At 47.9% G+C, this 21,946-nt stretch overlaps 1 protein-coding gene and 1 long non-coding RNA gene across 2 annotated transcripts; one reads left to right on the forward strand and one right to left on the reverse strand.

The window, feature by feature from the left end:
* Positions 1-1,273: 1,273 nt before the first annotated feature.
* On the forward strand, positions 1,274-13,228 carry CBR3 (carbonyl reductase 3). The gene is made up of 3 exons (XM_010385596.2): positions 1,274-1,841; positions 4,135-4,242; positions 12,737-13,228. The coding sequence occupies exons 1-3, from the start codon at positions 1,553-1,555 to the stop codon at positions 13,171-13,173; spliced, it is 834 nt and encodes a 277-aa protein (XP_010383898.1). The 5' UTR covers positions 1,274-1,552; the 3' UTR covers positions 13,174-13,228.
* On the reverse strand, positions 7,979-21,724 carry LOC104679920. Its single transcript, XR_750387.1, has 3 exons — positions 21,634-21,724; positions 12,917-13,016; positions 7,979-8,525 (listed from the first exon to the last, which is right to left on the reverse strand). It is a non-coding gene; the product is annotated as an uncharacterized LOC104679920 (long non-coding RNA).
* Between the last annotated feature and the right edge of the window lie 222 nt (positions 21,725-21,946).

The raw sequence follows: 21,946 nt of genomic DNA on the forward strand, positions 1-21,946 counted from the left end.
TGAGCTCAGGAAATTAAGGCTACAGTGAGCCATGACTGCAGCACTATACTCCAGCCTGGGTGACCGAGAAGACCCTGTTTCAAAAAAAAAAAAAAAAAAAAGAAATGGAAAACCTAAACCTAAATAGCCCCATATCCTTAAAACAAGGTTCCAAATAATTTTTTTTTTTTTTTTTTTTTTTTTTTTTTTTTTTTTTTTTTTTTTGAGAACGAGTCTCACGTCTCACTCTGTTGCACAGGTTGGAGTGCAGTGGCATGATCTCAGCTCACTGCAATCTCCGCTTCCCAGGTTCAAGCAATTCTCCTGCCTCAGCCTCCTAAATAGCTGGGATTACAGGTACATGCCACCACACCCAGCTAATTTTTGTATTTTTAGTAGAGATGGGGTTTCACCATGTTGGTCAGGCTGGTCTTGAACTCCTGATCTCGTGATCCACCCGCCTCAGCTTCCCAAAGTGCTGGGATTACAGGTGTGAGCCACCGCGTCCAGACCAAATGATCTTTAAGAGAAAAAAGGAAATACTGGGAGAAGCACAGTAGGAGATCACAGCAGGGGCCCACCTCCGGAACCTCAAGTAAGGACTTGAGAGAGAAGGTGGAGTCAGAGTAACAGAGACACAGGCGGGTTAGCCAGCTCTGCATGGAAAAGACTGAGTCGTGATGATGTCACAGTTCTCCCCAAATCTCAAAGTCACTGATCAAACAACTCAGTTTACACTGAAGACGATGGATGGGGCTCTAATTTTGTGCCCACAGCTTGACACACCTTTGGGAATTTGGTTTCAGTTTAACTTTCTTTGCCGGTACACAGATCTCACTGTGAGACTATATGATCAATCCAGATCTCTATGGATCTATATCCTCCTTGGGCAAACCTAAATGCAGACACTTTTAGCACCCATAGGAGTTAAGTCAGGATTAAATAAGAACATTCCCTCCCACTTGGGGGCACATTCACTGGGAATCCCAGAGCGATGTCGCCTGTCCACACCTGCTAAGTGTGTTCACAGGGCATCTAATTCCCTCTCCTGAGTTCCTTTTAAGCAAGCAAGGGGATCTATGTCCAGAGAAGCAGTTACTGTGTCTAAGTAAAGTTACTGCATCTTAGGAAAAGGCAAACATTCGCATTTTGCAGTGCATGATGGGCGCACACCCAAGAAAATTACTCAGCACTTGTTTTTCTCACTTTGGGGTTTTCCCAAAATAATTTCTTCAGTCCAGCTGCCATGAATCTGGAGCCCCCGACTGACCCATCAAGGTTCGATTTGGCTTCAGACACCTCGCAGATCACCCCGCGGCTCAGAGCCCGGATCCTGAAGGACGCAGCGTGGGCAGGGGGCGGGCCCGGGAGTTGGAACAGAAGGCACAGACGGCCCCTCCTCGGAGGGGAGGGACCGAGGCCGGGGCCTTGTTCTTTAAGACTCGCAGCGCTGGATCCCAGAACTTAGTCTGCGCAGCGGCATTGACACTAGCTGGGCTCCTCGGGGCGCGCCCCAGGTGGTCCGAAGCCTGGTCCGCCCTCCACGCAGGTGTCCCGCGCGCCCCGGTCAGTCATGTCGTCCTGCAGCCGCGTGGCGCTGGTGACCGGGGCCAACAGGGGCATCGGCTTGGCCATCGCGCGCGAATTGTGCCGGCTGTTCTCGGGGGATGTGGTGCTCACCGCGCGGGACGTGGCGCGGGGTCAGGCGGCCGTGCAGCAGCTGCAGGCGGAGGGACTGAGCCCGCGTTTCCACCAACTGGACATCGACGACCTGCAGAGCATCCGCGCCCTGCGCGACTTCCTGCGCAAGGAGTACGGTGGGCTCAATGTGCTGGTCAACAACGCCGCAGTCGCCTTCAAGAGTAGGTGCAGGGCTTGGGTTGGGGCCCCCTGGAGCGCTCCGAGGGTGCGGGGCGGCCAGCTGCAGGCTCCCCACCCATCCACTGGAGTGACCGAGGAGGGTGGCGCCGGCCCCTAGGGATGCGCTCAGCCTACGCCTCCCGCGAGGAGGTTTTCGCTTTCCGTGATTCGCTGAGCCCCAGGCGGGCCCGGGCGACAGACACAGCGCGCCCCGCCCGCCGGCCTGTGTGGGCCTGTGCGCGGCACGGGGCCCTCCCCGAACTGTCAGCCGCTGCTGTGTGCAGGAAAACTGGCCTCCTGGGAGGCGGCAACGCCCTGCTAGAGTTCATCAGCTTTCCTTCCAACGCAAGAAACATTTTCTCTGCAAAGAAAGGGTCTCCGCTCGCTTTGGGCTTTCGCTTTCCTTGAAAGGGCGCATTCATAGATGCCCGGAGGCATTTGCTCGGGAAAGGAAATGAATCGCTAGAACAGGATTAGCGCGCACTTGCACTTGGTGGACTTCACAATTAGTGTACTGCAGAGTTTTGATAGGCTCTGACCAAAAGGAAGCGAGCCTTCTCGTTCCCTCCCCCGGGGAGCTCATGTTTGTTATAAAACGTGTGTGTGGTCTTAAAAGCATCTTCCTTAAGGAGAGGGGCGGGGATCAGGAGATTACTTATTCTAACTACTACTCAAGAAAATTACAAGACGGGCACAGTGGCTCATGCTTGTAATCCGAGCACTTTGGGAGGCCGAGGCAAGAAAAACGCTTGAACCTTGGAGGCAGTGAGCCGAGATCACGCCACTTCACTCCAGGGTGGGCGACAGAGCGAGACTCCGTCTGGAAAAAAAAAAAAAAAAAAAAAAAAAAAAAAAAAAAAAAATTACTACGGAGAAATAAACAGGCCGGCTTCACCTCCAACCTAGTGGGCGGGGTGGGGGAAGCCTAAGAGGGAGTGAAATGAAGGATGGGGGAGCAGAAGTCTCCACTCCTCCCTTTGGCCCTAAGCACTCCGCATTGTTGTACTTGGGGACCTGAGACTTTCTTTGACCCGCACCAGCAACTCGGCTAGCCTGCTTTCTGGGAGCTGGGGTGCAGGAGTGGGGATTAACGCTCCCTAAAGCAGCCCTCAGCCATGGGCTGAGAAATTGGCGGATAAATACCCGGCTTCCTGGACGACAGGCGGAGGGACTTCCCCTTGCCTTTCAAAGTATAGGGAATGGACCAGCAGCAGCTGCAAACCCGGGCACTCGTGGCAAGGCAGAATCTCCCGCCTTGCGCCACACCTGCTGAATTAAAATCTGCATTTCCGCTGGACCCGGTGGCTCACGCCTGTAATCCCAGCACTTTGGGAGGCTGAGGCAGGCAGATAACCTGAGGTCAGGAGTTCAAGACCAGCCTGGGAAATATGGTGAAACGCCGACTCTACTAAAAATACAAACATTAGGTGGGCATGGCGGCTCACTCCTGTAATCTCAGCTACTCGAGAGGCTCAGGTACAAGAATCACTTGAACCCAGGAAGCAGAGGTTGCACTGAGAGGAGATCACGCCCCTGCACTCCAGCCTGGGCAACAGAGCGAGATTCTGTCTCAAAAAAAAAAATCTGCATTTCAACAGAATCCCCAGCTCCCTCCTATGCACCTTTGAAAAATGGTAGTCAAAGCCAAGTGTTCTCAAGGTGTGGCTAGAGACCAATAGCTGTCACATCATCTGGGAACTTAGCAATGCAAACTCAGGCCAGGTAGGACGGCTCAACGCCTGTAATCCCAGCACTTTGGAAAGCCGAGGCGGGTGGATCACTTGAGGTCAGGAGTTGGGGACCAGCCTGGCCAACATGGCGAAACCCCATCTCTGCAAAAAATTAAAAAATTAGCCAGGCGTGGTGGCACGTGCCTGTAATCCCAGCTACTCCAGAGGCTGAGGCAGGAGAATCGCTTGAACTCCGGAGGTGGAGGTTGCAGTGAGCCGAGATTGTGCCACTGCACTCCAGCCTGGGTGACAGAGTAAGACTCCATCTCAAAAAAAAAAAAAAGAAAGAAAAAGAAAAAAGAAAGAAAAGAAATGTAAATTCTGGAGTCCTACTCCAGCCCTTTGCAATCAGAAACTCTGATGGTGAGGCCCAGAAAGCTGGGTTTTAACAGGCTCTACAAGTGATTCGGATGCACACTAAAGTTTGAGAATCACTGACCTCGTTTTTAAAAATTGTTTTAAAATTAACTTTTTTTCCCTTTAGTTGTTAGGAGTTAGGATCCACATTGTCATGTGAGTTTCAGGGGGAAAAATATGACTTTCTTTTTCTTTCTCTTTCTGAAAGGTGATGATCCAATGCCCTTTGACATTAAAGCCGAGATGACACTGAAGACAAATTTTTTTGCCACTAGAAACATGTGCAACGAGTTACTGCCGATAATGAAACCTCATGGTAAGCCCAGTGTGTGGACAGTCAGGTTGCTTCCCTCAGTAAGAAGTGGGCCACAGGCTCCTCGGAGCAGGGCTGCCCTGCAGAAATCACTCAGGGGTGCTATTTCTCTGAAGGGGGAAAAATAGAAAATGGCTTCATTTTCCCAGTGTTTGGCTTCTCACTCCAACGTTTTAGGTTTTGTTTTTTTGCAGGGGTGTGGGTGGTGGGAAGAAATTTTGCTCTTGTGCAGGCTATAGTGCAATGGTGTGATCTTGGCTCGCTGCAACCTCCACCTCCTGGGTTCAAGCAATCCTCCTGCCTCAGCCTCCCAAGTAGCTGGGATTACAGGCACCCACCACCACCACACCTGGCTAATTTTTTATATTTTTAGTAGAGATGCAGTTTCACCATGTTGGCCAGGCTGGTCTCAAACTCCTGACCTTCAGGTGATCCACCCACCTTGGCCTCCCAAAGTGGTGGAATTATAGGCATGAGCCACTACGCCCAGCCTTAGCTTTAAGTTTCAAAGGTAAGTGTGACATATCACAATGCTTTGGGATCCATGTCATGAACTCAATCCCAGAATGATAGAATGTTGCGAGTTCCCAAAGGCCTCTTGCCTCTGGTCAATCTCCTGAGTCCTCCAGCCCTCCAAGGTGATGGGCCCACATCTAGCTCATCTCTGGACCTTGGTATCTGTTCTAGCATTACGACTTTTCCTATATTCCTTTCTTCTTGTACCAAACTTTCTCAAGTTGATTCAGAAAATCCAAAAGAAGTTTTCATTCTTTTTTTTTTCTGAGACAGAGTCTCGCTCTTTCATCCAGGCTAGAGTACAGTGGCGCGATCTTGGCTCACTGCAGTCTCCACCTCCCAAGTTCAAGGGATTCGCCTGTCTCAGCCTCCCAAGTAGCTGGGATTACAGGTGTGCACCACCATGCCCAGCTCATTTTGTATTTTTAGTAGAAATGGGATTTCACCGTGTGACGAGGCTAGTCTCAAACTCCTAACCTCAAGTGATCCACATGCCTCTGCCTTCCAAAATGCTGGGATTACAGGTGTGAGCCACCGTGCCTGGACTAGAAATTTTCTTTATTAGGAAATATCTTGCCTATACCTGCAGGTATTTAATAAATGTTACTATTATACTTTTCCTACAAATATTGGAGTGCCTGCCATATTCCAGGCATTATGCTGGGTTCTGGGTGTGCAATGGTGAGCATTATAGACAGGGACCATCTCATTTGTGGAGCTGAAAGTCTAGTGGGGGAGACAACCATTAGCAAAGAATCTGAAGTGTGAAATGACAGCTGTGCTGGGGAACAGAGAAGCTTGCTTCCTTGAGGATTTTCTTCCCCAAGAAGTTAACTGTGGATTCTTAGAACTGTGGTTCTTATTAAAATTGTGCTTTTTTTTTTTTTTTTTTTTTTTTTTTTTTTTTTGACAGACTCTTGCTCTGTTGCCCAGGCTGGAGTGCAGTGGCAGGATTTCAGCTCACTGCAACCTCCACCTTCTGGGTTCAAGGGATTCTCCTGCCTTAGCCTCCTGAGTAGCTGGGACTACAGGCATGTGCCACTACGCCCAGCTAATTTTTATATTTTTAGTAGACACAGGATTTTGCCATGTTGGCCAGGCTGGTCTTGAACTCCAGACCTAAAGTGATCCACCTGCCTCAGCCTCCCAAAGTGCTGGGATTACAGGCGTGAGCTACTGCACCTGGCCAGAAGTGTGCTTTTCTTAATTTAACGTTTTGAATAATGATTATTGGCCGAGTGTGGTGGCTCATGCCTGTAATCTCAGCACTTTGGGAGGCTGAGGCAGGAAGATCACTTGAGCCCAGGAGTTTAAGACCAGGCTGGAAAACACGGCAAGATCCTCGTCACTTTTTTTTTTTTTTTTTTTTTTTGAGGCGGAGTCTCGCTCTGTCGCCCGGACTGGAGTGCAGTGGCCAGATCTCAGCTCACTGCAAGCTCCGCCTCCCGGGTTTACGCCATTCTCCTGCCTCAGCCTCCCGAGTAGCTGGGACTACAGGCGCCCGCCACCTCGCCCAGCTAGTTTTTGTATTTTTTTTAGTAGAGACGGGGTTTCACCGTGTTAGCCAGGATGGTCTCGATCTCCTGACCTCGTGATTCGCCCGTCTCGGCCTCCCAAAGTGCTGGGATTACAGGCTTGAGCCACCGCGCCCGGCCGATCCTCCTCACTTTTTAAAAAAAACAACCAAACAAAATTATCTCTGGATGCAAAAACTTGTTTTTTTTCTCTTGAGACAGAGTCTCCCTCTGTTGCCCAGGCTGGAGTGCAGTGGAACAATCTCGGCTCACTGCAACCTCCGCCTCTCAGGTGCAAGCGATTCTCCTGCCCCAGCCTCCTAAGTAGCTGGGGTTACAGGTGAGCACCACCACACCCAGCTAATTTTTTTGTATTTTTAGTAGAGATGGGGTTTCACCATGTTGGCCAGGTTGATCTCGAATTCCTGACCTGAGGCTATCCACCTTCCTTGGCCTCCCAAAATGCTGGGATTACAAGCTTGAGCCACCACACCCAGCCGTAAAAAAATTCTTAACCTAAGAAGGTAAATGGTGAGAGTTGCATTTGTATCCTATCAGTTTCTTAGTGGGATGAGATCGTAGAAAGCCTGCAGGGAGAACTGCAGGTGCTTTGAAAGGGGATGGAGTTTCTAAATGCAAATCTAAGCCAATATAAATACACATTTTAAAAACTCTCCTTTTTACACAAAAGGTAACATTTCATACAATGTTCGCCACTTGGCTTTCTTTACTCCCTATGTCTGGGGCTCTCTCCAGATTTGGTCAGGAAGCTTTTATCTTTTTTGTGGCTGCATAGGGACACAGCCATTGTAGGGACGTCTTTTACTCAGGGTTGGGAAGTTTTCTCCCGATAAATTTTTGGATGGGAACTTGAGAGCTGCAAGCTATTAAAGACACCTTTAAAACTCCATCCCCTTTCAGAGCACCTGCAGTTCTCCCTGCAGGCTTTCTACAATGCCATCCCACTAAGAAACTGAGCAAGTACAAGAGTACAAGTGCAATTCTCACCATTCACCTTTTTAGGTTAAGAAGTTTTTGCAGCCAGGTGCGGTGGCTCACACCTGTAATCCCAGCACTTTGGGAGGCCAAGGCAGGTGGATCACGAGATCAGGAGATCAAGACCATCCTGGCCAACATGGTGAAACCCCATCTCTAATAAAAATACAAAAAAAAAATTAGCCGGGCGTGGTGGTGGGCGCCTGTAGTCCTAGCTACTCGGGAGGCTGAGGCAGGAGAATGGCGTGAACCCGGGAGGCACAGCTTGCAGTGAGCTGAGACTGTGGCACTGCACTCCATCAAAAAAAGGAGGGAGGGAGGGAAGGAAGGGAAGGAAGGGAAGGAAGGAAGGAAAAATATCATAAGAATGCACTTAATCCTGAGTAACATAGGGAGACCCCATCTCTACAAAAAAAAATGAAAATTAAAAGTTAGCTGGGCATAGCGGCATGCTGCAGCTTCTCGAGAGACTGAGGTGGGATGATCGCTTGGGCCCTGGAGGTTAAGGCTGCAGTGAGCTACGATTGTGCCATGGTACTCTAGCCTGGGTGACAAAGCAAGACCTTCTCTCAAACAAACAAACAAACAAAAAAATGCATTTAACGGATCTGACCTACCAAACACCATAGATCAGCCTCGCGTAGCTTTAAAGTGCTTTGAACGCTTACGTTAGCCTATAGTCCAGCAAAGTCATCTAACACAAAGCCTATTTTATCATAAAGTGTTGAGTATCTTCTGTAATTTATTGAACCTGTACTGAAAGTGAAATGCAGAATGGTTGTATGGGGGCTCCAAATACAGATTCTGCAGAATGCATATCGCTTTCCTGACTCATCAGTGAAATCAGTAAGTCCTAAGTGGAACCATCAGAAGGGAGGGACCATCTGTATTTGACTTGCTTAATTGTTCAAGGTTCTGAGTAAATAGGCCAAGCAACTACTAAGCCACTAGAGGGAGCAACTTGCCTACTGTTTCTAGAGTAAAGCAGCAGGTGTTTCGGGACTGGTGGCGCCACCTGGACCTCAGTGGAGGGTGGTGTGGGTGCAGCCCTTCCCAGGACGGGTGACCCACCTGGCTGACGAAGCTGACTGTCAGCCCCTGGCCTCTCTCCCAGAGGTGTGCCCTCAGATCAAAGAGGACACTTCCTCCCCTTAAGAGGATTTGTTTCCTCGAAGGCACAGCTTCTAAGATCTGTGTTTTCTTTCTTCCTTTCCCTTTAACATTTAATTCCTTGTAGCCACCAAGTTTTTGAGAACAAAGCTGTTTAGAAAGCAGTGAAGAACACAACATCACTGATGTAGTATATTCCTGGCCAAAATATTGATGTGACTCTCATCATGAGAAAATCAGACCAATTCACTTTGAGAGAAATACTACCAAATAATGGTCTACAGTCTTCAAAAAAAAAAAAAAAAAGGTCATTGCAAACTACTCTACATTAAAACATATGAAAGAGATGAGACAATTAAATGCAATCCATGGGCTAGGCGTGGTGACTCACGCCTGTAATCCCAGCACTTTGGGAGGCTGAGGTGGGCAGATCACGAGGTCAAGAGATTGAGACTATCCTCGTTAACATGGTGAAACTCCATCTCTACTAAAAATACAAAAAATTAGCCGGGCATCATGGCGGGCGCCTGTAGTCGCAGCTACTTGGGAGGCTGAGGCAGGAGAATGGCGTGAACCTGGGAGGTGGAGCTTGCAGTGAGGGGAGATTGCGCCACTGCACTCCAGCCTGGGCAACAGAGCGAGACTCCGTCTCAAAAAAAAAAAAAAAAAAATGCAATCCATGATCCTACTTTGGACCATGGATTGAAACAAAAACTATAAAAACGTTACTGGAACAATTTGGACACATTTGAATATGGGCTATATTTTAGATAATAGTGTCGTATAACGATAAATGCCTGGCATGTGGTCACAACTGTAGTAATGTAGGGGAATGCCCTTGTTACCATATATAATACTAAGGTGTTTAAGATGAAGGTTTATGATATCAGCAACTTGGAGAGAAAAAGGGACAGAGAGGGAAAAGCAAACATAGCAAAATAATTAGTGAACTTAGGTGAAGGGTATAGGGTGTTTATTGAACTATTCTTGCAACTTCTCTGTAACAGGAAAGAAATATATACATTCACTTCATCTTTGAAAGTGAGAGAGAGAAGGAAGGAAAGAAATACTGAATAGTACTAGGTATCTGGGGGGATGAGTGAGGTGGTAGTTTCCAAGGACAGAGTGAGGGTCTCTCTTGTGGAATTGGGGTCCACAAGAATGTGCAGCTCCCCTGCAATGGGAACCTGTGGGGAATGCCAATCAGAAAATGAAATAAAATCTACAGATCTGGCCAGTGTGGTGGCTCACGCCTGCAACCCTAGCACTTTGGGAGGCTGAGGAAGGCAGATCACCTGAGGTCAGAAGTTTGAGACCAGCCTGGCCAACATGGTGAAACTCCATCTCTACTAAAAATACAAAAAATTATCTGGGCATGGTGGCGCACACCTGTAATCCCAGCTACTTGGGAGGCTGAGGCAGGAGAATCGCTTAAACTCGAGAGATGGAGGTTGCAGTGAGCCGAGATTGTGCCACTGCACTTCAGCCTGAATGACAGAGCAAAACTCCATTTCAAAAAAAAAAAAAACCCCTAGAGATCCTGGACACAGAGAATATGCATTCGGAATAGTATGTAAGAAAAGAACTCCCTAAAATTAGTGGGGTTTGATGCTGATGAAACGTGTAAATTAACACATTTACTGGTTTTTGGATTTCCATCAGTACTTCAAATTGTTGTAAAATGTTTGGCCTGCATATTTGTTTCTGTGGGCACAATTGTCTCTTTAGTAGCTGTGAATTATGATCAACATGAATATTCACAATCTAATGAATATTAATATTATCAAATAGGGACTAAAAAGTAATGAAATCAGGCCGGATGCAGTGGCTCACACCTGTAATCCTAGCACTTTGGAAGGCAGAGGCAGGCAGATCTCCTGAGCTCAGGAGTTTGAGACCAGCCCAGCCAACATGGAGAAACTCTGTTTCCACGAAAAATACAAAAATTAGTCGGGCGTGGTGGTGTGTGTCTGTGGTCCCAGCTACTTGTGGGGCTGAGGCAGAAGGATCACTTGAGCATGGGAGGTGGAGGCTACAGTGAGCTGAGATCGTGCCACTGCACTCCAGCTTGGGTGGCAGAGTGAGATTGTCTCAAAAAAAAAAAAGTAATGACATAAAAACTAGGATGGAAAAACAGCCCATTCCACATGTGAAGTGTCCATAATGAAGGACAGACAGAGTCATCCCCAGGGATTCCTTACTGCTGCTGGTTGTGGCACTAAGGAATTGGGGTGGCTGCCCACGGTCCTAGGAAACTGGGTGTGCCTAGGAAATTGAGAGCGTTAGTCCTTAGGGTGAGAGCACTGTCCCTCAGAAAGCAGGTTTATAAGTACTTGGAGTGTGTATGCTGGGGAGGAGTGGTTTTCTAAAACTGCCGGGGGCTGGGCACACGGTGGCTCACACCTGTAATCCCAGCACTTTGGGAGGCCAAGGCGGGCGGATCACTTGAGGTCAGGAGTTCAAGCCCATTATGGCCAACAGGTGAAACCTCATCTCTACTAAAAAAATACAAAGATTAGCCGGGTGTGGTTGTGCACACCTGTCGTCCCAGCTACTTGGGAGGCTGGTACAGGAGAATCACTTGATCCTGGGAGGCGGAGGTTGCAGTGAGCCGAGATTGTGCCACTGCACTCCAGCCTAGGTGACAGAACGAGACCCTGTCTCACAAAACAAAATAAAAAAATTTTAGGCTGGGTGCAGTGGCTCACACCTATAATCCTAGCACTTTGGGAGGTCGAGGCGAGCAGATCACTTCAGGTCAGGAGTTCAATACCAGCCTGGCCAACATGGCAAAACCCCATCTCTACTAAAATTACAAAAATTAGCTGGGCGTGGTGGCGGGCACCTGTAATCCCAGCTACTTGGGAGGCTGATGCAGGAGAATTGCTTGAACCCGGGAGTCAGAGGCTGCAGTGATCTAAGATTGTACCACTGCACTCCAGCATGGGTGACAGAGCAAGACTGTGTCTTAAAAATAAATAAATAAATAAATAAATAAATTTAAATAAAAGTAAAAATAAAACTGCCTGGGGAAATCTATAAATTTACTACTGATAGAGCAAGACTGTGTCTTAAAAATAAATAAATAAATAAATAATAAATTTAAGTAAAAGTAAAAATAAAACTGCCTGGGGAATCTACAAATTTACTACCTCACCCATCTCTCAGAGAATCCCTGAGAAAGGGAGCCCCTCTCACCGACGGAGGTGTGTTCTTCCGCTTGGGAGCATAGGGCCAAAAAAATATCAAAACCCATGGGTGCATAGATTTTATGCCTTCTATAGTCACATTTAAAATTTTTTTTTTTAAATTCGATTGTTACTTTTTGAGAAAGGGTCTCATTCATGTCACCCAAGCTGGAGTGTAGTGGAGTGTAGTGGTGTGATCATGGCTCACTGCAATCTCTACTTCCTGGATTCAGGTGATCCTCTTACCTCAGCTTCCTAAGTAGCTGAGACCACAGGCACATGCTACCACACCCAGCTAATTTTTGTATTTTTAGTAGAGATAGAGTTTTGCCATGTTGCTCAGGCTGGTCTTCAGCTCCTGGGTTCCAGTGATCCACCCCTCTTGGCCTCCCAAAGTGCTGGGATTACCGGCATGAGCCACAGCGTTCAGCCACTTTTTTGTTTTTAATCAGCAATTAAACCTGCACAATGGCCAGGCACGGTGGCTCACACCTATAATCTCAGCACTTTGGGAGGCTGAGGCAGGCAGATCACTTGAGATCAGGAGTTCAAGACCAGCCTGGCCAACATGATGAGACCCTGTCTCTACTAAAAATACAAAAATTAGCCAGGTGTGGTGGTGTGTACTTGTAATCCCAGCTACTCAGGAGACTGAGACAGGAGAATTGCTTGAACCTGGGAGGCGGAGTTTCTAGTGGGCCAAGATGGCACCACTGCACTCCAGCCTGGGCAACAGGGCGAGACTCTGTCTCGAAAACAAAACAAAATAAAAAACAAAAGAGGCCAGGTGCAGTGGCTCATGCCTGCAATTCCAGCACTTTGGGAGGCCAAGGCGGGTGGATCACGAGGTCAGGAGATCGAGACCATCCTGGCTAATACAGTGAAACCCGTCTCTGCTAAATATACAAAAAAATTAGCTGGGCGTGGTAGTGGGCGCGTGTAGTCTCAGCTACTCAGGAGGCTAAGGCAGGAGAATGGGGTGAACCCGGGAGGCGGAGCTTGCAGTGAGCCTAAATTGCACCACTGCATTCCAGCCTGGGCGACAGAGCGAGACTCTGTCTGAAAAAAAAAAAAAAAAAAACCCTGCACAATGACTCAATTATATGTTTGGTATATTCAACCAATGGTTGTATCTCTGTGATATGCTTTCATATTTTTATCACTCTGTTTCAGGGAGAGTGGTGAATATCAGTAGTTTACAGTGTTTAAGGGCTTTTGAAAACTGCAGTGAAGATCTGCAGGAAAAGTTCCGCAGTGAGACACTCACAGAGGGAGACCTGGTGGATCTCATGAAAAAGTTTGTGGAGGACACAAAAAATGAGGTGCATGAGAGGGAAGGCTGGCCCAACTCACCTTATGGAGTGTCCAAGTTGGGGGTCACAGTCTTATCTAGGATTCTGGCCAGGCGTCTGGATGAGAAGAGGAAAGCCGACAGGATTCTGGTGAATGCATGCTGCCCAGGACCAGTGCAGACAGACATGGATGGGAAATACAGCATCAGGACTGTGGAGGAGGGGGCTGACACCCCTGTCTACTTGGCCCTCCTGCCTCCAGATGCCACTGAGCCACAAGGCCAGCTGGTCCATGACAAAGTTGTGCAAAACTGGTAAACATCTGCTTCGGAGCTTGATGCTTAATAAAGGTTGGTGGAATGAATGAATGAAATGATGTTGTGGGTTGATTTTCTTTCTGTTCTTTTTCTTTTTTTTTTTTAAGATGGAATCTCGCTCTTGTCGCTCAGTCTAGAGCGCAGTGGTGCGATCTCAGCTCACTGCAACCTCTGCCTCCTGGGTTCAAGCTGTTCACCTGCTTCAGCCTTCTGAGTAGCTGGGATTACCAAGAGTCCGCCATCACGCTTGGCTAATTTTTGTAATTTTCGTAGAGACGGGATTTCACCATGTTGGCCAGGCTGGTCTCGAACTCCTGACCTTGGTTTATCTGCCTGCCCTGGTCTCCCAAAGTGCTGGGATTAAAGGCGTGAGCCACGGCACCCAGACTTTTTTTATCTTTTCTTCTTCTTTGTTTTTGTTTGTTTGTTTTTGTTTTTGTTTTTGAGATGGAGTTTCACTCTTGTTGCCCAGGCTGGAGTGCAATGGCATGATCTCGGCTCACTGCAACCTCCACCTCCCAGGTTCAAGTGATTCTCCTGCCTCAGCCTCCTTAGCAGCTGGGATTACAGACATGTGCCACCACACCTGGCAAATTTTGTATTTTTAGTAGAGACGGGGGTTTCTCCATGTTGGTCAGGCTGGTCTTGAACTCCTGACCTCAGGTGATCTGCCTGCCTCGGCCTCTCAAAGTGCTGAGATTATAGGCATGAGCCATCACACCCAGCCTCTTTCTGTTCTTGAAAAGGAATGTTCATAAGAATCTCCCTGGGAGAAAGGTGTCTAGTTCTAGAATCTGGAGCTGAACAACATTGCTATGCCCAACTCTTTAGCCTGAGAGGGAGAAGAACATAGTCTCAAATTTTAGTGGGCATCAGAACCACCTGAAGGGCTGATTAAAACAGATTGCTGGTTCCCCTCACCACACCAGTTCACTTCATTTCTAACAAGTTCTCAGGTGGTGCTGACACTGCTGGTCCTGGGACTGCACTTATAACCACTGGCGTAGCAAGCGGTTTTAGAACTATGGAGCCATTTTCCAGCTGTTCCTTGCTGTTTCTAGTTTTTTGATTCTGTAAGGGTGATGCTTTGTCCTCTATTTCCTTAGCTCTGCAAGCTTTCTTTGCATCTCATTCTGTTTTATTTGAGTATATTTTTATTGGTTCTTATACTTTTTGTTTGAGACAGCGTCTCAGTCTGTCGCCCATGCTGGAGTGCAGTGGCACAAGCTCACTGCAACCTCCACCTCTGGGTTCAAGCAATTCTTCTACCTCAGCCTCCCAAGTAGCTGGGACTACAGGCACCCGCCACCACGCCCGGCTAATTTTTTGTATTTTTAGTAAAGATGGGGTTTCACCATGTTGGCCAGGCTGGTCTCAAACTCCTGGCCTCAAGTGATCTGCCCACCCCAGTCTCCCAAAGTGCTGGGATTACAAGCAAGAGCCACCACACCCGGCTGGTTCTTATACTTATGAAGTAGTGGAGCTTGAGGGACTCAGAAGGAACATCTTCTTTCATTGGGACGTGATTTCTTCTAGATTTTCAGCTGGGTTTTGCATTCTGCATTCCTTCCCAGAATGTTTGCAAGGTTGCCCAGCCACCGCAACTTTGTCTCTTTACTTCTTTACTGAAACACATGCAGATGTCTTCTTCTTAACCTGTGTACACCCCCTGTGACCTACAGCCCAGAGTGATTCTTCAGTGGCTCCCTAAGCCTTTTTTTTTTTTTTTTTGAGACAGGGTCTTGCTTTGTTGCCCAGGCTGGAGTGCAGTGGCATGATCATGGGTTACTGCAGCCTCAACCTCCAGGGCAAGAGACTTCCATGACTAAAACTTCAAGTGATCCCCCCACCTCAGCCTCCTAAGTAGCTAGGACTACAGGCATGTGCCATCATGCCCAAATAATTTTTTAATTTTTGGTAGAGACAGGGTCTCACTAAGTTGCCCAGGCTGGTCTTGTACTCCTGGACTAAAGCAATCTTCACTCCTTTGCCTCTCGAAATGCTGGGATTCCAGACATGAGCCACCGCACCCACCCTCTTTTATAATTTTTTTTTCAGATAGTCTCGCTCTGTCGCCTGGCTGGAGTGCAGGGTGCCGTCTTGGCTCACTGCAACCTCCACCTCCCATGTTCAAGCAGTTCTCCTGCCTCAGCCTCCTGAGTAGAGTGGCTGGGATTACAGGTGTGCACCATCATGCCTGGCTAATTTTTGTATTTTTAGTAGAGATGGGGTTTTGCCATGTTGGCCAGGCTGGTCTTGAACTCATGACCTCAGGTGATCCGCCTGCCTCAGCCTTCCAAAATGCTGTGATTACAGGAGTGAGACAGCACCTCTTTTAAAATCTTTATGACAATAGGTGAGTTCACATTCCCTGCTTTCAAATGGGATTGGTTTTGCAACAGGCCTCCTGGCTTCAGGTTACATCCTGTAGAAAAAAGACTTGGAGACCAAAGAGCCTTCTGAAAAAGAAGAAATGTACTTGCAAAGGTTTGCAAGAGTGTCAAGGCTTTGGCAAGAATGGTTGGTCAAACAACAAAAATTCAGTGGAATTTAAATTCTGGCTGGCCACAGTGACTCAAGTCTGTGATCCTAGAACTTTGGGAGGCTGAGGCAGGAGGATCACCTGAGGTCAGGCGTTTGAAACCAGCCTGGGCAACACAGCAGGCCTCCATGTCTGCAAGCAAAACAAACAAAAATTAGCCAGGCATGTTGGCACACAAACACCTGTAGTCCTAGCTACTTGGTAGGCTAAGGTGGGAGGGTCACTTGAACCCAGGAGTTCAAGGCTGCAGTGAGCTATGGTCATACTGTTACCCGTGGGTCCTTGCTCCCAGAGCTCCCAAGATGATGGCCTCGTGTTCTCTGACCTGGGGTTCTTGGCCTCACGGATTCCAAGGAATGGAATATTGGGCCATGCGGTGAGTGTTATAGCTCTACTAGAAGCCGTGGGTCATGGAAAAGAACCGTGGAACCCAGTGACTAGTGTTCAGCTCAATTAGGACGAACCCAGCCACTTAGCCCTGCAGGAACAATGGCAAGCCTTTAGCCTAATCAGGAGTGGCAATGGGCGCCTCGCTGGATCAGGAGCACAGTGGACACCCTGCCAGATCCAGAGGGATGGAAGTCAGCGGCGGGTCTGCAATGGCGGCAAATAGCAGTGGTGGACGGCAAACAGCAATGGTGGACGGTGAGTGAAAGCTCAGCTCCAGCTGTAACAAACATGGACCAGAAGAGAGTGCAGGCCAGATGGAGTGGCTCATGCCTGTAATCCCAGCATTTTGGAAGGCCAAGGCAGACAGGTTGCTTAAGCCCAGAAGTTTGAGACCAGCCTGGACAACATAGCGAGACCCCTCTTTACAAAAATTCAAAAAAGATTAGGCGGGCGTGGTGGTGCACACCTGTAGTCCCAGCTACTCAGAGGCTGAAGTTGGGAGGATCACTTGAACCTGGGAGGTCAAGGCTGCAGTGAGCCATGATTGTGCCAGTGCACTTCAGCCTGAGTGACAGGACAAGACCCTGTCTCAAAAAAAACTGAAACAACGACAAAAACATCCTTCAGCCTATTTGTATGTCACTGATTAAATCCAACATGCTCTTACAGTATTCTTCTCAGGTCACAGCTCCTAAGACATTTTAATGGCTCCCTTCCTGGCTCTAAAGACATTTTAATGGCTTTCAATCAGCTTCCTGAGTATCTTTTATACTCTCATCTCCCTCTGCAGCCAAACTCCAGTCCTGCTAATGACGGGCAATAGCCCAGGAACCACAGAGCACTTCAGGCTCTGCCTGACAAACTCACAGACAGGAAGTGTAGGAGAAAATGAACCGGTCCCTTTTATTTCTTCTTCCTCTTTTGTCTCTAACTAATCCTTTTTGGATAAGTGTGTAACCCACTTCCTCTTTTGTCTCTAGCCAGTCCTTTTTGGATAAGCATGTAGCTCACTTGGATGACCCTTAATTGTCAACTGCTGGTCAGAATGACATTTCTCATTCTCATGAGAAGGGCTGCCGTTGGCCCTTATTGGTCTCCCCAGCACCCTCTTCCAGTATGTGATCTTCTGCCCTCCTCCACCCCCTGCTTCCTTCCCGTTTGCAGCGGCAGCAGCCACAAGGTGACCTTGCCTCTGTTGACTGCTCCAGCTATAGATCTTTCCTCTAAAAAGAACCAGTGGATTGGATCAGAGCTGTTACTGTGTATCCCACCTCATGTGCCTAAGGAGCAGAGGGAGCCAGCCATTGCCAGAGAAGGAGGCCAACCATCAAGAGGAGCGTTGAAGCCAGGTGTGGTGGCTCCTGCCTCCAATCGCAGCACTTTGGGAGGTCAAGGCAGGTAGATGGCTTGTGCTCATGAGTTTGAGACCAGCCTGGGTAACCTGGTGATACCCTGTCTCTACAACATACATACAAAACTTAGCCAGGCTTGGTGGTACATGCCTGTAGTCCCAGCTACTTGGGGAGTTGGGGCAGGAGGATTGCTTGAGCCTGGGAGGTGGAGACTACAGTGAGCGGTGTTTGTATCAGTTCACTCCAGCCTGGATGACAAAGTGAGACCCTGTCTTGGGCGGGGGGTGGGAAGAATTGGCCCAAAGAGAAACTCCCTTCCCTGTCCTTAGATCATTCCTGAAATCTTGAGTTCTCAGAGATGTTCCAAGATACCCTTGTATCCTTAAAATATATTTTCCTTTTTCATAAGCTACATTGAATTGGGTAGTTGTTGCTTGCAATCAAAAGGAACCTAACCAATAGAAGTGCATTAACATGTTTTATAGTATTGTGAAAGGAAAATAAATCTTGGGGCCCCAAAATCACTAAGCTAAAGGGAAGAGTTAAGCTGGGAACTGCTTAGGGCAAACCTGCCTTCCATTCTATTCAAAGTCACCTCTCTGTTCACTGAGACAAATGCATATCTGATTGCTTCATTTCGAGAGGCTCATCAGAAACTCAAAAGAATGCAACCATTTGTCTCTTCCCTACCTATGACCTGGAAGCCCCCTCCATGCTTCCAGCTGTCCCGCCTTTGCCTGGAGTTGTCCCCCCTTTCCGGACTGAACCAATGTACATCTTACACATATTGATTGATGTCTCATGTCTCCCTAAAATGTATAAAACCAAGCTGCGCCCCAACCACCTTGGGCACATGTTGTCAGAACCTCCTGAGGCCGTGTCATGGTTGTCCATCCTCAACCTTGGCAAAATAAACTTTCTAAATTAACTGAGGCCTGTCTCAGATGTTGGGGGTTCACTGTATGCTGTAGGAAAAAAACAACTGGGCTTGGAATCAAAAGGAGAAAAAAATCATGAATTGAGAACCTATGGCAAATTAGACCATATGTTCTGCTTAATGCTTTCCCAACATGGTTTTAGGTAATTCTGACTATAGTCCTTTGCCTTAGTTCATTTTGTGTTACTATAATGGAATATCACAAACTAGGTAATTTATAAAGAAAATAAATTTGCCTGGGCACAGTAGCTCATGCCAATAATCCCATAACTTTTGGAAGCCAAAGTGGGAGGATCACTTAAGGCCAGGAGTTCAAGGCCAGCCTGGGCAACATAGAGAGACCCCATCTCTACAAAAAATAAAAATTAACCAGGTGTGATCATGCTCACCTTTAGTACTACCTACTTGAGAAGTTGAGGTAGGAGTATCACTTGTGCCCAGTTTATGGCTGCAGTGAGCTATGATCATGCCACTTCACTCTAGCCTAAGCAACAGAGTGAGACTCTGTCACTTGTCTCAAAAAAAAAAAAAAAAGTGAGTTTATTTCTCACAATTCTGGAGGCTGGGAAGTGCAAAAGCATGGCACTAGCATCTGGCAAGGGCCTGTTGGTGTGTCCCTACCATGGCAGAAGGCAGAAGGGCAAGAGAATGCTCACAAGGTACAAGCTAAACTCATCCTTCTATCAGGAATCCACTCCACTGATAAAGGTATTAATCCATTTATGAGGGCAGAGTCTTCACTCATGATCCTGAGGGTTCCACTTTGCAACACTGTTGCCTTGGGGATTATGTTTCTAATACATGACTTTAGGGGACACATTGAAACCACTGCATCCTTTAAGGTAGGAATCAATGTCATTTTTCAAATGAAGAAATAAAGGCTTGGAGAGGTTCATTAACTTGCCCAAGATCTCAGAGCTAAAGCTAGGATCATATCCAGGACTGACTACAAAGTCCTGTGGTCTCTAGTGACTTCACTGATGAGTGAAGGTCCAGCTTCACTGATGAGTCTAGAGAGTAGTAACTCTCTTGGTGTAAAAACTAAGGGAGATGATACATTAAATCTAAGTGTAAATTAGATTATGCTTAAAGTGTAAGTCATGGTTATTATTAATAGATCCCCAAGTTAGCCTATATGTGAACTTTTCCATAGAGAAATGAAATATGATTTAAATGCAGCATATTTTAAATGGATTATCTCATACAATGTGTTTTTTGTTTGTTTTATATTGTTTTTGTTGTTTTCTGAGACAGAGTCTTCCTCTGTTGCCCAGGATGGAGTGCAGTGACGCAATCTCGGCTCACTGCAACCTCCAACTCCCGGTTTCAAGTGATTCTCCTGCCTCAGCCTCCCAAGTAGCTGGGAGTACAGGCACGTGCCACCACGCCTGGCTAATACAATGTGTTTTTTTAGACAACAGAGGAAGCCAGTGGTTCTTTCCATATCAGCTTTTCTGTGATACATTTTTCTTTTTTTTTGAAACAGAGTTTCTGCTTGTTACCCAGGCTGGAGTGCAGTGGCACCTTCTCGCCATCTCGGGGCTCACCGCAACCTCCCCCTCCTGGGTTCAAATTATTCTCCTGCCTCAGCCTCCTGAGTAGCTGGGATTACAGGCATGTGCCACCACACCCAGCTAATTTTGTATTTTTAGAAGAGACAGGGTTTCTCCATGTTGGTCAGGCTGGTCTTGAACTCCTGACCTCAGGTCATCCGCCCGCCTCGGCCTCCCAAAGTGCTGGGATTACAGGCATGAGACACTGCACCTGGCCAGAATACTCAAATCTCAATGTTATACATTTACTGTCTATCCTGTATCAGTATGTTGTACACAGTATACAGTAATTGACAGTATACTGCCAATTATAAATTGAGTTTTTAAAATGATTTACAAATGAATTTGTCAAAATTAAATTAACCCCACCCCCATACACACACCCGGAGTCCTTTACAGATAGGTGGTATATGAATATAAGGTACAAATTATATGTGCATGGTGGCTTTGGCACAAATAGACTGGTTCTTTTTTTAATGTTAAGTGTAAAGCAGTTCTTTCATCTCTGTTCAGAGTGCAGTGTTGAGTGTGACTAGGATTTGAAGAACCTTAAAGAAAAAAACTCACTTGCTTGCCATCTTTTTTTTTCTTTTTCTTTTTTTTTTTTTTTTTTTTTGCTGTTTTTGTTTGCTGCTTTTGTAAAACCAGTTTATCATATTCTCATTAGGAAATCAATCTTCATGAAATTAATTTTTTTTTCCTGCTAACTGTGGCCCAATCTTTTCATTTCTCTCTGCTTCTATCTTAAGAGCATTCCTCAAATTGACCATGAGAGGATTTACATCTGGGGCACTTGGTATATGCCAAATGGAGACAAAATCAGAATCAGCAGCCTGGCTGGGCCACAGGTCCAGCATTCCAAACTATTAAAATATTCTGTTTCCAGGGAAGTGACAGATCCACTTTGGAATCTGATAATATACCCCTTCCCTAGAAACATGCATAAACACAAAGTGTCCTAAACAACTTCCAAGTGCTCATACCTCCCCCACCTCCCAAACTCTTTGACTATTGCCTCGCCTTCACGAACTCCAGACCTGGTCTGAACATTTCTAAAGGACGCTCGGGGGTCAAAAGGAGCCACGCCACCGCAAAAATGACAGCCTTCATCTACAAGTGGCCCGCTTCGGGTTGGCTGGAGCCGCAGCTGGGTGGGGACAGGGCTTGCACTGCCTACCACGCACCATCCAGGTGCGTCCAGTCCTGAAGCGGTCGGACTGGACAGTCCAGGTCCCAGCGCTCGAGAGGACGGCAGGCAGGGGCTGGAATTGTCTAGAGATAGGAATGCTTTCTAAGGTTGACGTCAAGGTCTCCTTCCTGAGCCATAGCCCACGTGACAAGCTCCGTCCAGGTAGAAATGATCTCACCTCTCCTGTCGCCCAGGGTCGGAAACCTGAGGCCCCCGTGCGGGCTGGGGCAACTTAGCGGGGGTCCCAAGCCCGCCGCGCCCTCTGCGCCCCAAGCGTGTGTGGAGGGTTTGGACGTGGTCCAGAGGGAAAAGATGGGGTGAACCAGGTGCTGCGCACCCTTCGAGGAGCCCCCGCTTCTCCGTTTCTGTGAATGACTCCAAAGCACCTCCGCGGGCCGATGCACACGCGGACGACCTTGGGCGGACACTGACCATTGTCCCCTTCCACTCGGTTGTGTCGGGGGTCCCCAGGTAAGGCGCGGACGCCGCCCTACCCACCTGTACGAGGCCTTCCCCGGAGCAGCCCGGCTACGAAACGACGCCTATGGCGGGGAAGCTAAGGAAGACTCCCGGCCCTCCCTGCGCGGCTGCGGTGACTGAACGGCCCCAGCACGCCGGGGCCCTCCCCAAGCCCTGCTCCCCAGCCGAAGCCCCGCCCTAACACCAATGGCCCACCTTCAGGCCCCGCCCCTGATCCCGCCTCCATGAGTCAAGCCTCGCCTTTCAGCCCAGCCCGGCCCGCCTAGGTCCCGCCCCTCTTGTTATGGCCCGCCTCCAGGCACCGCCCTTGATCCTGCCTTCATGAGTCAGG

The sequence above is a fragment of the Rhinopithecus roxellana genome, chromosome 13 (genome assembly GCF_007565055.1).
Source record: "Rhinopithecus roxellana isolate Shanxi Qingling chromosome 13, ASM756505v1, whole genome shotgun sequence".
Taxonomy (NCBI): domain Eukaryota; kingdom Metazoa; phylum Chordata; class Mammalia; order Primates; family Cercopithecidae; genus Rhinopithecus; species Rhinopithecus roxellana.